Source organism: Nothoprocta perdicaria, unplaced genomic scaffold (assembly GCF_003342845.1).
Source record: "Nothoprocta perdicaria isolate Ctin4 unplaced genomic scaffold, notPer1 scaffold_183, whole genome shotgun sequence".
NCBI classification, from domain to species: domain Eukaryota; kingdom Metazoa; phylum Chordata; class Aves; order Tinamiformes; family Tinamidae; genus Nothoprocta; species Nothoprocta perdicaria.
In genome coordinates, this window is record NW_020455016.1 from 854,143 (window position 1) to 866,706 (window position 12,564).

General features: G+C 46.5%; 1 protein-coding gene across 1 annotated transcript in view; it reads left to right on the forward strand.

Moving 5' to 3' along the window:
• The first annotated feature begins 2,914 nt into the window (after nucleotides 1–2,914).
• Nucleotides 2,915–12,564, forward strand: part of CARS2 (cysteinyl-tRNA synthetase 2, mitochondrial) — a 30,053-nt gene continuing 20,403 nt past the window's right edge. The window contains exons 1-5 of the mRNA XM_026036658.1: nucleotides 2,915–3,027; nucleotides 4,654–4,725; nucleotides 5,358–5,463; nucleotides 6,223–6,306; nucleotides 9,986–10,115. Of these exons, the coding sequence (XP_025892443.1) occupies nucleotides 2,944–3,027; nucleotides 4,654–4,725; nucleotides 5,358–5,463; nucleotides 6,223–6,306; nucleotides 9,986–10,115 (476 nt within the window). The 5' untranslated portion in view covers nucleotides 2,915–2,943. The remainder of the gene's footprint in view (nucleotides 3,028–4,653; nucleotides 4,726–5,357; nucleotides 5,464–6,222; nucleotides 6,307–9,985; nucleotides 10,116–12,564) is intronic.

Consider the following 12,564-nt stretch of genomic DNA (forward strand, 5'->3'; position numbering starts at 1 on the left):
ATTTTTTATTTCTTTCATTTCTTTTATTTTTTTATTGTATTTTTCTCGACCTCAATATACCCGAGGAAGGTACTATCCATCCCAGGAAGAGGCAAAACAAGCCAGAGCAAACTGTTTAAGGTGGCAGCTATTTGTGAGGATGGGTGAGCTGTGCACGCAGCACTTCGTTCAGTGCCACCTCAGAGTGTAAAGCGCGCGTCTCTTCCCTTGCCTTTAGTTTGGACACTGTGTCAGCACCAAGGGAAAGCAGCCTGGGGTCGTTTTACTGTTAAAAAGGTGTTCTCAAGGTTAAAAATCAGGAATTTTTTGAAAGTTCACCTGCCTTAAAATTCTGAGGTAGTAACAGCTCAGTAACTCTYGCCAGGTACACATGTCCGCTAGGTCAGTGCAACAACTGCCCTGACCAGCCTCCTGCGTCGCAAGTGACCTTGCGAACACCCCGCGGCTGCCGGTTGTTCGGAGCCGCCTGGCGCGGGGACACGCGGAGCCGCGCGGCTGTGCGAGCGGCTGCCGGAGCTCGCGGTGACACAGCCGCRCTCGCCGCCTGTCTCGCAGGCTGCCAGGGAGTCACAGGAACCGTATGGAAATGCAGTTGACAGCCTGGCCTTAAGTGCGYGGTACTGTTGTTGTTGTCCTCCTTGCCTTTGTCTGGACTTACCAGAAAACTTATCCTGGCTTTATACGAGTGATCTAAGAACCAAGAAAATCACATCTTGGAAACATCTTTGATTATTTCATTTGTACTTTGCACAGGGGAGCTGTGATACCAACCCCCTCCGTTCCTTAGCAATGTGTGTGTTTCCCRGAATGGGAGAGTTTGGAAGGGCCTCCTGGAGATGGTCTAGTCCGATGGTGCCGCTCAAGCGGGCTTATCTAGAGCCCTGGAGTATTTATATCCAGTGTTACCGTTCATCTTGAAATAACTGCACTTCAAAATCACAGCTAGGGAGCAATTATATAAAGGCAACCGAGTTCCTGCCTCTATTACTTGGTTTACGTTCTCCTAAAACCACAGACCTTGTCCTCCCGTTACCTCTTGGCGTAACAGGGAGAACTGTGGAAGCACTTCCATCCCCAGGAGATGGCTCCTCTGTGCTCTAAAACCCTTCGAATTTCCCCGTCTTGTGGTTTTGATCCTGGGAGCAAATGTGGAGGAAGGCGCTGCCCGAGAGTGCCCCCTAAACAGCAGCGTTCAACGCGAGAAGGGGCGAAATGGGAGGGAGCGGGTGAAGGATGCTCCTGCTGCAGAACCTGGCTGCTCCCCTGTGTTCATCGCTGTTCTGCCGTGGTTTTGTTGGGCATGAATCAGTAGTTACGGACCAGGGGAAGCTGCTCTCCAGTACCCTTTTCATATTGCTGTTTTACATCGTTTCAGCACGGTGAATCACACTAAATGTTGATACTACAGCTATTATTTCTCTTGATTCTTTTTTTCCTTACTCCTATTTTCCTCTCTCAGTATCTCTGCTCTGTGTGCGTGATGCTCTTTCAACATAAGGTCTCATTGCTCTGACTTTGTGCTCCAGCAGGAGAGGCCTGGGCAGCAGCACAAGCCGTGCAGTAGCTTGTGTGACCTTTACGTGTCTGCTCATTTTCCTGTTTGCCATAACAGATAYTAGATGGTGTAGTGGACCTAGAATGTGATTTCTCTAAGCGTGAGATTTCTGCCTTCTGGCCTTGCTTTTTGTCCCTTGAATAGGCTTTTGTTGGCGGTTCTTCCTGCTTTCCCATGTTCAGATTCTCTTAATTAAAAGACCTACCTCGGCCTGTTCTTTTATCCCTTGCTTTTGATTCCGTGTCTGCATTAGCAGTTSTGGGCTTTCCCGGCCTGGAGGCCTCCTCCTGTGGTGCCTGTTCCCGTCCTCCTCGCGTGCTGCTCCGAGTGAGAATAGGTAGGGCTGGACGTTGCCGTCACAGCAGCGTGCCATGCAGATAAGCAGCTGTGTTATCATCTCTGCTCCTTCTCCGGGGACTCCCCATACCGTTTTCTTTCCCGCTGTGGTGTAGCGATACGCCTGCACCAAAGCAAGGAGGGGATCTTTATCCAAGCGGCTAAATCCCGCGGTGTGTGGGGCAGGAACAGCCCCTTTCCTGTGCATGTGTGACCGCTTCTCTCCGGTTYCCGCCGCTCCGCTTCTCTCTGGGGCCTGGCCGGACCTCCAGCCCTCGGAGCGCTTGGATGGAGCCCTCGGCGGCAGCTGGGCCCTGTGGCTGGAACGGGCGCTCCGGGCGCGGGCCAGCCTGCTGGGAAGATCCCTGCGCCGGGAAGGAGCCGGCAGTCCCGTGCAGGGAGTGAGTAGGGTGCCAGTGGCAGCCCCGTTGTCTCTCTTGCAAGTTTGTTTTCTTGGGAACAGAATACCTCCTTATCACTGAACTTTCTGTTTTTTTCTTCGCCTCTTTTATTAATTTGAATCATGACAAACACAACCAATGTAGAAGGTCTCAATCCGTGAATAATGGAGATGAGCTTGATATCCCTAGTAAGAATTTAAGAACTGAAATGTCACCCCTTCCCGGATTCCTTATGTCTGTAAATAAACCACCTTTCACTGGCGTGCTTCTCCTTCCAGAGTTTGTAACAGGGTGTCTGGGTGCTTTGGTACACCCACATATCTTCAAGTTCTTGTTGAAGTTTTGCTGAAGAGAYGCAACAGAAGGAAAATGAGAAAATGCGATGTAATGTGTTGCTAATGCCAGAAGAGGGTAGACCAGTTCAACTGAAATGGGCCTGACTGTTTGTGCAGCTTGTAACTAGTTTTGGCAGAGTGCTTTATCTACTCAAGCCCTTGGTATTCCAAAAATTGGCTCATTTAACATATCTCTGTGGGTGTTAGTGGTGTTGGTTACTGTTATTTAAATTTATTCTCAAAGATGCATGTCTAAAAGCTCCTTTTTTTCTTCTTTTCYAGTTCCTACGTTAGGTTCGATATCATTCGAAGAATAATGACCAGATTTTTTGAAACTGATGTCATCATGGTGATGGGGATTACGGACATAGACGACAAAATAATTAAAAGGGCCAATGAGGTGGGTATTGGTTCCAATCCCTCGCCCAAGCTTGTGGTGTTTTCTACAGCTATTTGTGTAGTACTGTGTAACAGAAGAGACCTAAGCTGTTCCCTGTGTGAATTAGGGTTAAATTCTGACAGTTCCAGTCAGTTTTGGCCCTGGGGGTCTGGCACAGCTGGCTGTGCAGAGGGACACTGGCTCCATGCGGCTGTCCCTGCACCCTCGTGGTGTCTCTGGAAGGCCAATGCTGGGAACCTTCAGCAGGGCTGGACAGCGTTCCAAGAGCAATCCAAGACGTGCCGGATACCGGGCTGTTTCGGGCTTTTCTCTGAGGAAGTTTTGTCGTCGTGRCTGCTCTTTCAGCATTGGTCTCAAAGAGCTGCTGCTGTCGCGAGGCGTTGGGGCATGCGGAGCAGCGCGCGGAGCAGCGTGCGTGGGGGAGCCACTGGGGCAGCACCAGCACCTGGAGAAGTTTGTTCCATCCTGCCTGAGCCCATGGCTTGCTTGGAAGCTGATGTTGGGTGTATGGGTCAGACCTGCCAAGAGTGGGCCCTTGATGGGGTTGGATTAATTTGCAAAAATGGTAAAGTTTACTAAAAGGATAGACTCAAGCCTTCTAATGAGGTTAACAGCCTGACAGTTCACTGAGTTTTACATTTATGAGCAGCTCCCAGCTGGACTCCCAACTCCCTTTGTTATTCCCCATCCTTCGGGTCTTGTCTATATAGAGTCCAAAAGTGGGGCATCTTGTCTGGGGTGATCATGCGATGTCCCCTTTGTAGAGATGACTCTGCTCACATTCTGAATATCTAAGGATGGGAGAAATCTCCCTGTCTTCCCCTAAGTTCCTTTCTCTTCCCCTTGCTCAAAGCAGCAGCTTAAATGGGTGATGAAAATGACCTTGGTGCTGGTGCTGGAAGAACACGGTGTTGTGCAGGCAGCAGCAGGTCTCGGAGGCTCCGTTTTGAGCATCTGCCTTTTGCAGCATGAGCGTCTGGTTCGTCGTGGCCAGAGCTCTTGGCTGCTGCCCCAGTAGCCTGCCCGGGTTGTGGTGGGCACSTGCAGTCTGAAAAGCAGCCTGCCTGGCTGTGCCCCCGTCCTGAATGGTGAAACTGRATTCATCTTGTAAACAATTCAGGTACCGGAGTGTGGGAAAAGGTAGGTGAGAACGGCTGTACTTGGCAAAACATGAAACTGCTTTTCAGTTAATTGTCTCTGGTTGTATTGATGTATGGGAATAACACTGACTTTCTGAAGTGCCTTAGATGTCTTTCTGACCTGCAGGCTGGGTCAGGGTCCCCTGCCAGGAGGTGGAGTGAATCTCGCTSCCTGCCCTGTGGGGCAGCTGGGCACTGGTGGGAGCCTCTCCCTCGAGGAGCACGAGGGGAAGGGAAGGAGTTTGTTGCTTCAGTCTTTAGTTGCTTTCTCTTTAAAAGATGGATACTGAATTTTGGTAACTCTCAAGTGTAAATGCCACCTGGAATGTTAGATTAAACTTTCTGGCTCGTCACTGTGACTCTCTGTAAGACTTCCAATTAGTTATTAACTGACTGATTAAATGATTGCAATGTTTTATATTATTACTTTGATTTGCAATTTATTAATCTGCCCCTCTTTTTTTTCTTTTTTTCCCCTCCCCCTCAGATGAATATATCACCAATAGCTCTTGCTCGTATTTATGAAGAAGACTTTAAACAAGATATGGCTGCCTTGAAGGTATGGATAATTCAACTTCTAAATTTGAGAGTAGTTTAACGCTTTTATTTTGATAAGGGATCAGGGATTTGACTTGGACAGTTTGATCTGAAGAAATAAATTGATTGACTGYGTGGTGAAATATTGTTAAGATTCTGAATATTGATTTACTCCTTTTCACTCTTTTGGGGGGAAAATGGCTTTGAGTAAGGGGAGAGGAAAAAGAAATCAAACCCCSATTGTTGCAGGAGTTGAATGTGTTTCATATAAGACTTTAAAAAATTTTTTTTTTGCCTTATGCAGCTGAGCTGTGGTTCGATGATAATATATATTTACTAAAACATATATGGTGTTCAGCATGTAAAACATAAAACACTGACTTCACATGACTTCTAGTTCAGAGTACTGTCAGAAACTGGTGGAAAGCTTGAGTGGATACTTGTGTGTGCGTGTATTTTTTCTGCTCTTCAAACTTTATTTTATTACCTATATTATAAATGTTATCTATGACTTATTCTATTTGCAGCCTTTTTTTGAAAGGTGAAATTGAGCAGAAAAAAATAAGAATTGTCAAATCTCGYGAGAACCAAGTGGCTTAGCAGCAGTGTATTTCACACACAGGCTAATAAGCTGTTATGGTTTCTTTGCCCAAGGTCCTTCCTCCTACAGTATATATGCGAGTGACTGAAAACATTCCTCAGATAATTTCCTTTATAGAGAGAATAATTGCTCATGGACAAGCTTACGCCACCRTGGAAGGTAAGACGTGTGTCAGGGCAGCCCGTGTTAGCACCTGGGCAGGGTGTCAGTGCTCTTAGCAGCCCTGCCTTGTGATGGCAGGAGGTGCCTGCTCCAGCTTTTCCCGCTGTGGATTAACAGGCAGGGTGTGAGCGACTCATCCACACAGCTGGCACTGCCCAGAACAGCTGTTGCCCAATTGCCACGTTAAATGTAACTCGTCACCAGCATAGTTGTTTACTGTAATTAAACGGCCACATAAAATCCCATGGGGAAGTCCTGGCTTGGGTGCTGTGGGAGAGCTGGGGAAACCTGTTGACCCCAAACAGGGGATGGGCATCTCCTGTGGGTTGCATAGCTCCTGTCTGCAAACAGTGACACGTGCAAGCTCTTGAGCAGAGCTGGGGGCTGCAGGAGGACTCGATTGCTCTATAACTGGATTAGCAATAGACTGCTCTTCAGCTGTGGAGGGGATTGCTGGTTGTGTATGGATGGGAATCTCAGGTCCAGGATCTCCAGGAAAAGGTGCATCTTTTCCTGGAAGAATGAGCACATGGGACTGCAATGTTATGAAGTTATTGGAGAGCAGAAAACATGGGAACGTGTGCTGCTMTTGGTGCAGTAATTCTGAATTTCTAGTTCAGAATCTCAAATGAAAGTTCAATGGCACTTTGTTTTGGTTTGCTTTCAGGGAAGTGTTATCTCTTCATCATATCAGCAGAGCAGCAGAGTGAATGTACCCCGTCTTTGATATAAAACTAAACATTTATTTTCTATTAGGCAATGTTTATTTTGATGTTAAGTCTTGGGGAAAGAGATACGGAGTGTTAACTACTATTCATCCTGGTGCAGAAGATGAATCAGGTAAGTTGATGTCAATGATTTGTGTCAGTACTTTGAACTCTTTATTTATGTGTAAAGCTTCATAGAACAGTTTGGAAAAAAAAATCCAACCCGCTGTATGTAGTCAGCTTTTTGGTCAATTAAGACCCCACTGTTCTAAAATGTGTTTTTATTATTTGAAATCTTACTGCTGACGCTATAAGAGAAATTTCAATCTCTTTGGTCAGGTGCTTGAGAACAATTCTAGTTCTTAACTAAATRTCGGAGTGGTGCACACATGTCTAGCAGGGAGGTTGGCTCCCCAGCCTCTGCGCCAGCCAGTGATGGGGCAGGCGAGAGCAGACACGAGAAACACTGTCTTATTGTGCTACTATTTGGACAGTTGCACCCTTCTGATGTAYCAACGAGACGAGTTTGCCCCTTTCATTACGAAATTGCTGCTGAGCAGATGGTGTCGGGGGGTGTTAGGGCTCTCGGTAGGCTGTGGTAAGGCAGGCCTGTAGTCCTGGCTCTGTCCTGTCTGCTGCAATAGTGCTGTTGCTGAGCAGCTTTGCTGAAGCTTTCTGCAGTCTCCTTGAGTTGTGTGTGAYGAGCTCCTCCCGCAGGAGGGCTGGCTGCAGGTCTGCGTCCTTTGTACACTGAAGCTCAGCACTTCTTCAGTGAAAAGTCTGCTTGGAATTGCTGAGTGAACTTGAAGGGCTGATGCTCAGGAATTGCAGACAAAAATTTCCCAGCTCTGTTCTGGAGTAGCTTCAACGTTGGCACTTGCAGAGGGTAGGTGCTTTTGCTGACAGTTCTTCAGAGGTGTGTGGMGAGGCTGTAACTGCCCTCCCAGTGCGCCCTGGGCTTAGAGTARCAAAGTGATCCCTGACTCAGTGTAGCTAGAGATGTGCTGGGATTTACTGTGGTGTGTCTTGTTGGGTAAGCACAGAAGTTGTTTTAAGCTCTTATGCTTTTTTTTTTTTTTTTTTCCCTCTTAACCTTTGTTAATAAAGGCTATGGAATAACTACTGGAGCATGTCATTTTTGCCCCTGTCTCTTTGCAAATGACTACTGTCATTCAAACAGAACATCAAAATGGGATATTTTTCATCCTTGCATCCAGAAATTGAAAGCAGGTGCTTATAGGTCAGTCTCTTTGTGCATCCAGGATGTTTCCACTCTAGATGCACCCAAGCAGAGAGTGGCAGCTGCAGCCTGTGGTGTCAAAAACAGAGTCATCCAGGAGAGGAGAAGCTGTGAAGGCAGCTGCTGCCCCAGACAAACCAGCGCTGTGTTTAGGGCTTTGTTAGCTCCCCTGGGTGCCTGGTGGTTCCTCCAGGCCGCGTGAAAGAGCAGTGATACTGGGAAAGGATCCTGGATAAAGGGGAGTAGCCCTCCTGCTCAGCCATGAGAAGGTGCCGCTGCTGCGACAAAACTGTGGGTGAATGGCCCCTGCAGCAGCCCTCTTGACCCCCTGCAGCAGCCCCCTGGGCAGCAGCGCTGTGGGGCAGGATGGCGGTGTCTGGGAGGACCCCGAGCTGCCCTGAGGCCCCATGTGCCCTCACAGCAAGGGCGGCCGAACGCCCCTGGCCGCGGGAGGAGGAGCGCGGGCAGGAGGCCGAGGGCGACGCACCGGGAGCACTGCGGCCCCTTCCAGGCTTCCCTGTCCATGAGGGCGATGGCCATGGTGGATTGTGCCCAGCAAAGGGCCTCAGCGACAGCTGAGGGCTTGGGACATCCCTGGTACAAGGGGAAAAAGCTGAGGGAGCGGAGGTTGTTCCGCTTTGAGGAGAGAGAGTTGGGGAGGAGCCCAGACTGAGTCCGGCTCTTCAGTCGTGCCTAGTGACAGGACAAGAGGCAACACATTGAAATATGAGAAATTCCATTTAAAATGGGGGGAGGAGAGGGAAGATACTCAACAGGTCAAGGTCCTGAGCAGCCTTCTCTAGGTAACCCTGCTTTGAGTGGGAGAATGGCAGTGATGGGAGTGGGTTAATGACCTCCCAAGGTACAGTCCTTTCTAGGGATTTTGTGGCTGTTCAGTCTGTAACCAAAAAACAAACAAACAAAAAAACAAAACACCACCACCAACAAAAAGCTTTTATCTTCTTATATTTTTAAATAATACTCAGAAAGGGCAAGGATGGGATGGAGTCAGCACATTCTAGTCAGACTGTCAAGGTGAARATTCAGTTCATACAACTTAGAGGCAGGAATATCATCCTAGTTTTTGTCAAATTTGACTGATGAAGGTGTAATAGATTTTTTTTGGTAAGGTGCCTCATTTAATATTGAGTGACATTCTGAATAGAAATTGACTCTATATCAATAAAGTACAAGCTGAGTGGATCAAGAAAAATGACCATCTACCAGCTTAAAAAAAAGAAAAATCCCCCAAACCTGTTAGTGGAGAATCATCATTAAAATGATTTATCACCATTCATCATTAAAATGATTCTACAGGAATTCTACAGGAATTGGCTTAGACCCAGTAACATGAAGTATTTTCATTTGTGATGTGTTAAAAATCGAAGTAAGTCTAACATCACTGTGCATTGAACAGATGAGCAGTGTTAAATAATTAAGAACAGGGACCTTGGAGCAGTGTGAGTCGCTGCTGTGCTGGATTCCTTCAAATAGGTACCTTGTTGTGTCCAAGGCAAGGGCACGTGTTGACAAACAATCACAGAATGACAGGATGTTCAAGGTTGGAAGGGACCTCTGGAGATCATCCAGTCCAACCCCCCTGCTCCAGCAGGGACACCCAGAGCACGGGGCACAGGGCGGCATCCAGGCGGGTTGGGAAGACCTCCAGAGAAGGAGACTCCACAGCCTCCCTGGGCAGCCTGTGCCAGGGCTCTGCCACCCTCACAGGAAAGAAGTTCTTCCTCTCGTGGAGATGGAGCTGCCTGTGTTTCAGCTTACACCCGTTTCCTCTTGTCCTGTCACTGGCCACCACTGAGAAGAGCTTGGCCCCTTCCTCCCTACATTCTCTCCTTTCATGAACTTATACATGTTAATCATGTTAAACAAAATCATGGAGAGCAGAGAGCCTGTTCTGGGGTTCCTTGATGGCGCTGACGTGGCTCTGCTCTCTGCAGCGCTGTGGCAAAACGGGCTGGTGTCATCTGGGGCCAGGGAAGCACCAAGTATGAGCAGGGAGGAGAGCACTGTCTTCATCTAAAATTTTGGTGAAAATGATACCGGAACGTCTTATTACCTGGGAATAATTCTGGTGTTCTCTGCATTGCCTTTGGTTTCACAGAATTAAAATGAGAAATGATTTGTGACCCAGAGGAAAAAGAAAATATTTGTTTTCTTTCTTTTCCCTCTCACTGTAGATCAACCTGTTTGTGGTGTTAATCTGACTGATAAGTAACTGAATGAAAGATGTAAAATGAGTAAAGACCAAAGAGACTCAAAGGATAAGATGTAATAAAGAATCTCGACCTCCTTTTTTTTTTTTTTTTTTAGCCTGCAGCAGCCTAATTCAAAGTTTTTTTTTTTTTTTAATTTTTGAAGTATTTGAAAATTAAAAATTTTGAACTCCAAGATTTGTTCAGCAAACTGGAAGCCTYGTGTTAGGGGGAAGGGATGAAAGATACAGGAAAAAGAAGCTGGGCAAATGAGGATAAATCTACTTGTGCATTTCCTTTTGCTTTCATTTGTCTGTTCTTTCTGAGACGTGCCCCAATAACAAATCACTTGTTCTTGGCAGCTGATTCTGATAAACGGCACAGTAAAGATTTTGCCCTGTGGAAGGCTGCCAAGCCTCAGGAGCTGTTTTGGACCTCTCCCTGGGGAAGAGGAAGACCTGGATGGCACATTGAGTGCTCCACCATAGCAAGGTCAGATGTCTTGGGGTTTAAATCCAGTGCTGATTTTTGATTTATGCTGTGAACAGTAGCAGCAAGGCTGGAAGTATTTTGCCTAGTCAGTAGAAAGCATCAGTTTTAATCCGAATTCTTTCTGCAATGCTGGGTGTCACATGCGACTCAAACCAGCTGAGCTCTACCTTAACAGAGCAGCTGTCTTTTTGCATTTTAGTAATTTCTTTCTTTTAAGAAAGACACGGACACTTAGTCTTCCATGCAAGATCCCATCTTTTGGCTTGAGCTGAGTAATCCGTTTTAGCAGATGCTATAGCACTTCTTTCATCTGCGTCCTTCCCCTCTGGTTCAGTCTCTAGCACAAGTTGTCAAGGATTCAGTGCTGCATTAGAAGGATAAGGTGTTGGCTCCCACCTGAACTCCAGAGAGTCTGTGAGATTTGGTTGTCCTTATCACGACAGCCTTTATGTGGGTATATGTGCTAGTGATCAAAACATTACTTAGTTTTYCATCCGTAGTATTAGATACACTGTGCCACCAAGAAATGAGAGTATTGCGTGGGCACAGTATGAATTGTGCCTAGTAGCATTTTGCTCATAGCTGGTTTAAATTAATTCACTTTTAATTTGGAGTACTGTTTTATTTTCTCTGCAGGATTATAATACTTTACTCTCTCTGCAGTGGCCTTATGCATTTATGTATTTTGGAAAAGGATAATTTAGCTCCTCTGTCCTGGAAGATCCRTAGTGGTACTTTGTTTTTTGCATTAGTCCCAGACCTTTAGTGAAGTTAATAACAAATTGCTGAGGTCTGATCCTTTCTTATCTTGAGAGTTGAGCCCGGGCTGAGTAAGTGGAACTATTGCTTTAGGTTTCTCTTTCATGTGTTATCCTGGGGTTGTTAGTCATTAGTTCGTAATTTTGAAAAGCATTTGTAAAGTTGATTTTTTTGTCACCAAATTGTTCTGGAACTGTGAAAGAGCAGTTAAAGCAAGTGAAGTGCATAAAAGCATGCTGYTTGAAGTGTGACCTGAGACAGACATGTACATTAGGAAAGAAATGACAACCCACGAAGAAATGGTCCATCTGCTAATGTGATACTGCATATATTCTGTATTTCTGTAAAAATTCATTTTAGTGTGACTGAAGGAGGTTCCTGTCATGCAGGTAGGACTTGATTCATGACCTATGAGAGCATAAATGTAGTAATCTTAGGCTGTATAGAAAGGAAAACTTAATTTTCTAAGTCATCTAAAATGCTTTACTGTCACAGTCAGCCATCAAGTACTCCCTTTAAACAATAACAACTTGCCTGTCTGTTTTACTAAAGATCTCAAACTCTGAAGTCATTTAGGTGAATTAATTTTAGAGTATATTTGAGATGTGTGGGCAGAGGGATCTGCCAGGAGGAAGGGATCTGCTCCTCTATAGATGGCAGGGAAGTCAGGAGGAGGGAGTTGCTCTTGTGAAGAGCCAGGCTGAGTCTGGCTTTGGAGCCCATGGAACGAAGCAGGTGGGCATRAGCTTGGAAAGTGACCATCAGCCAGGCAACAAAAAGGGCTTCTGTTGAGCAACTAAGATGATTAAGGGAATGGAATATCTCTCGTATGAGGAGAGACTGAGTGAACTGGGCCTRTTTTCTCTGGAGAAGAGAAGGCTGAGAGGGGATATGATTAACATATATAAGTTCAGGAAGGGAGAATGCAGGGAAGAAGGGGRCAAGCTGTTTTCATTGGTGGCCAGCGATAGGAAAAGGGGAAATGGGCATAAGCTGAAACACAGGAAGTTCCATCTCCAGGCGAGGAGGAACTTCTTTCCTGTGAGGGTGACAGAGCAGTGGAACAGGCTGCCCAGGGAGGTTGTGGAGTCTCCTTCTCTGGAGATCTCCAAACCCGCCTGGATGCCACATGCTCTAGGTGTGCCTGCTTGAGTGGGAAGGTTGGACTGGATGATCTCTAGAGGTCCCTTCCAACCTTGAATATTCTGTGATACTGTGATTCTCTCCAGCCAGGTACCACAAAAAAGAGGAACGACAAGTTGATATGACACTTGGAAAGATACTGTATGTCTTGTGTGCACACATGTGTGCATCTTGTGTTTTATTTTCTACTTACATAGACAGTTTTTCTTTTCCAGCTCCAGTGTCTGCAGATACTGGGCACAGCACTTGGCATTTGCTGTCTTGTGAGAATGTAAATATTGTCTTTGTTTAACAGAAGGRCAAAACCAAGTAATTAACTTGTCCCAAGTGAGGCAGTAGAGACTCAGTGGGGTGGTGGATGGTACACAGCTCCTGTGCTTTAACCAGGATCCTCTGATCTCTCATGTTACCACATGAACCCCTTACACAACCCAKGTCTCCCTATAAATGCTGCTGGTTAAAGGTGAATACTGGGCCAACCTGCACAGATGGAGCAGCGTTCCCGGCACGAGAGGAGTGAGTTTGGGATGTCACAGGCAAGGGAGTC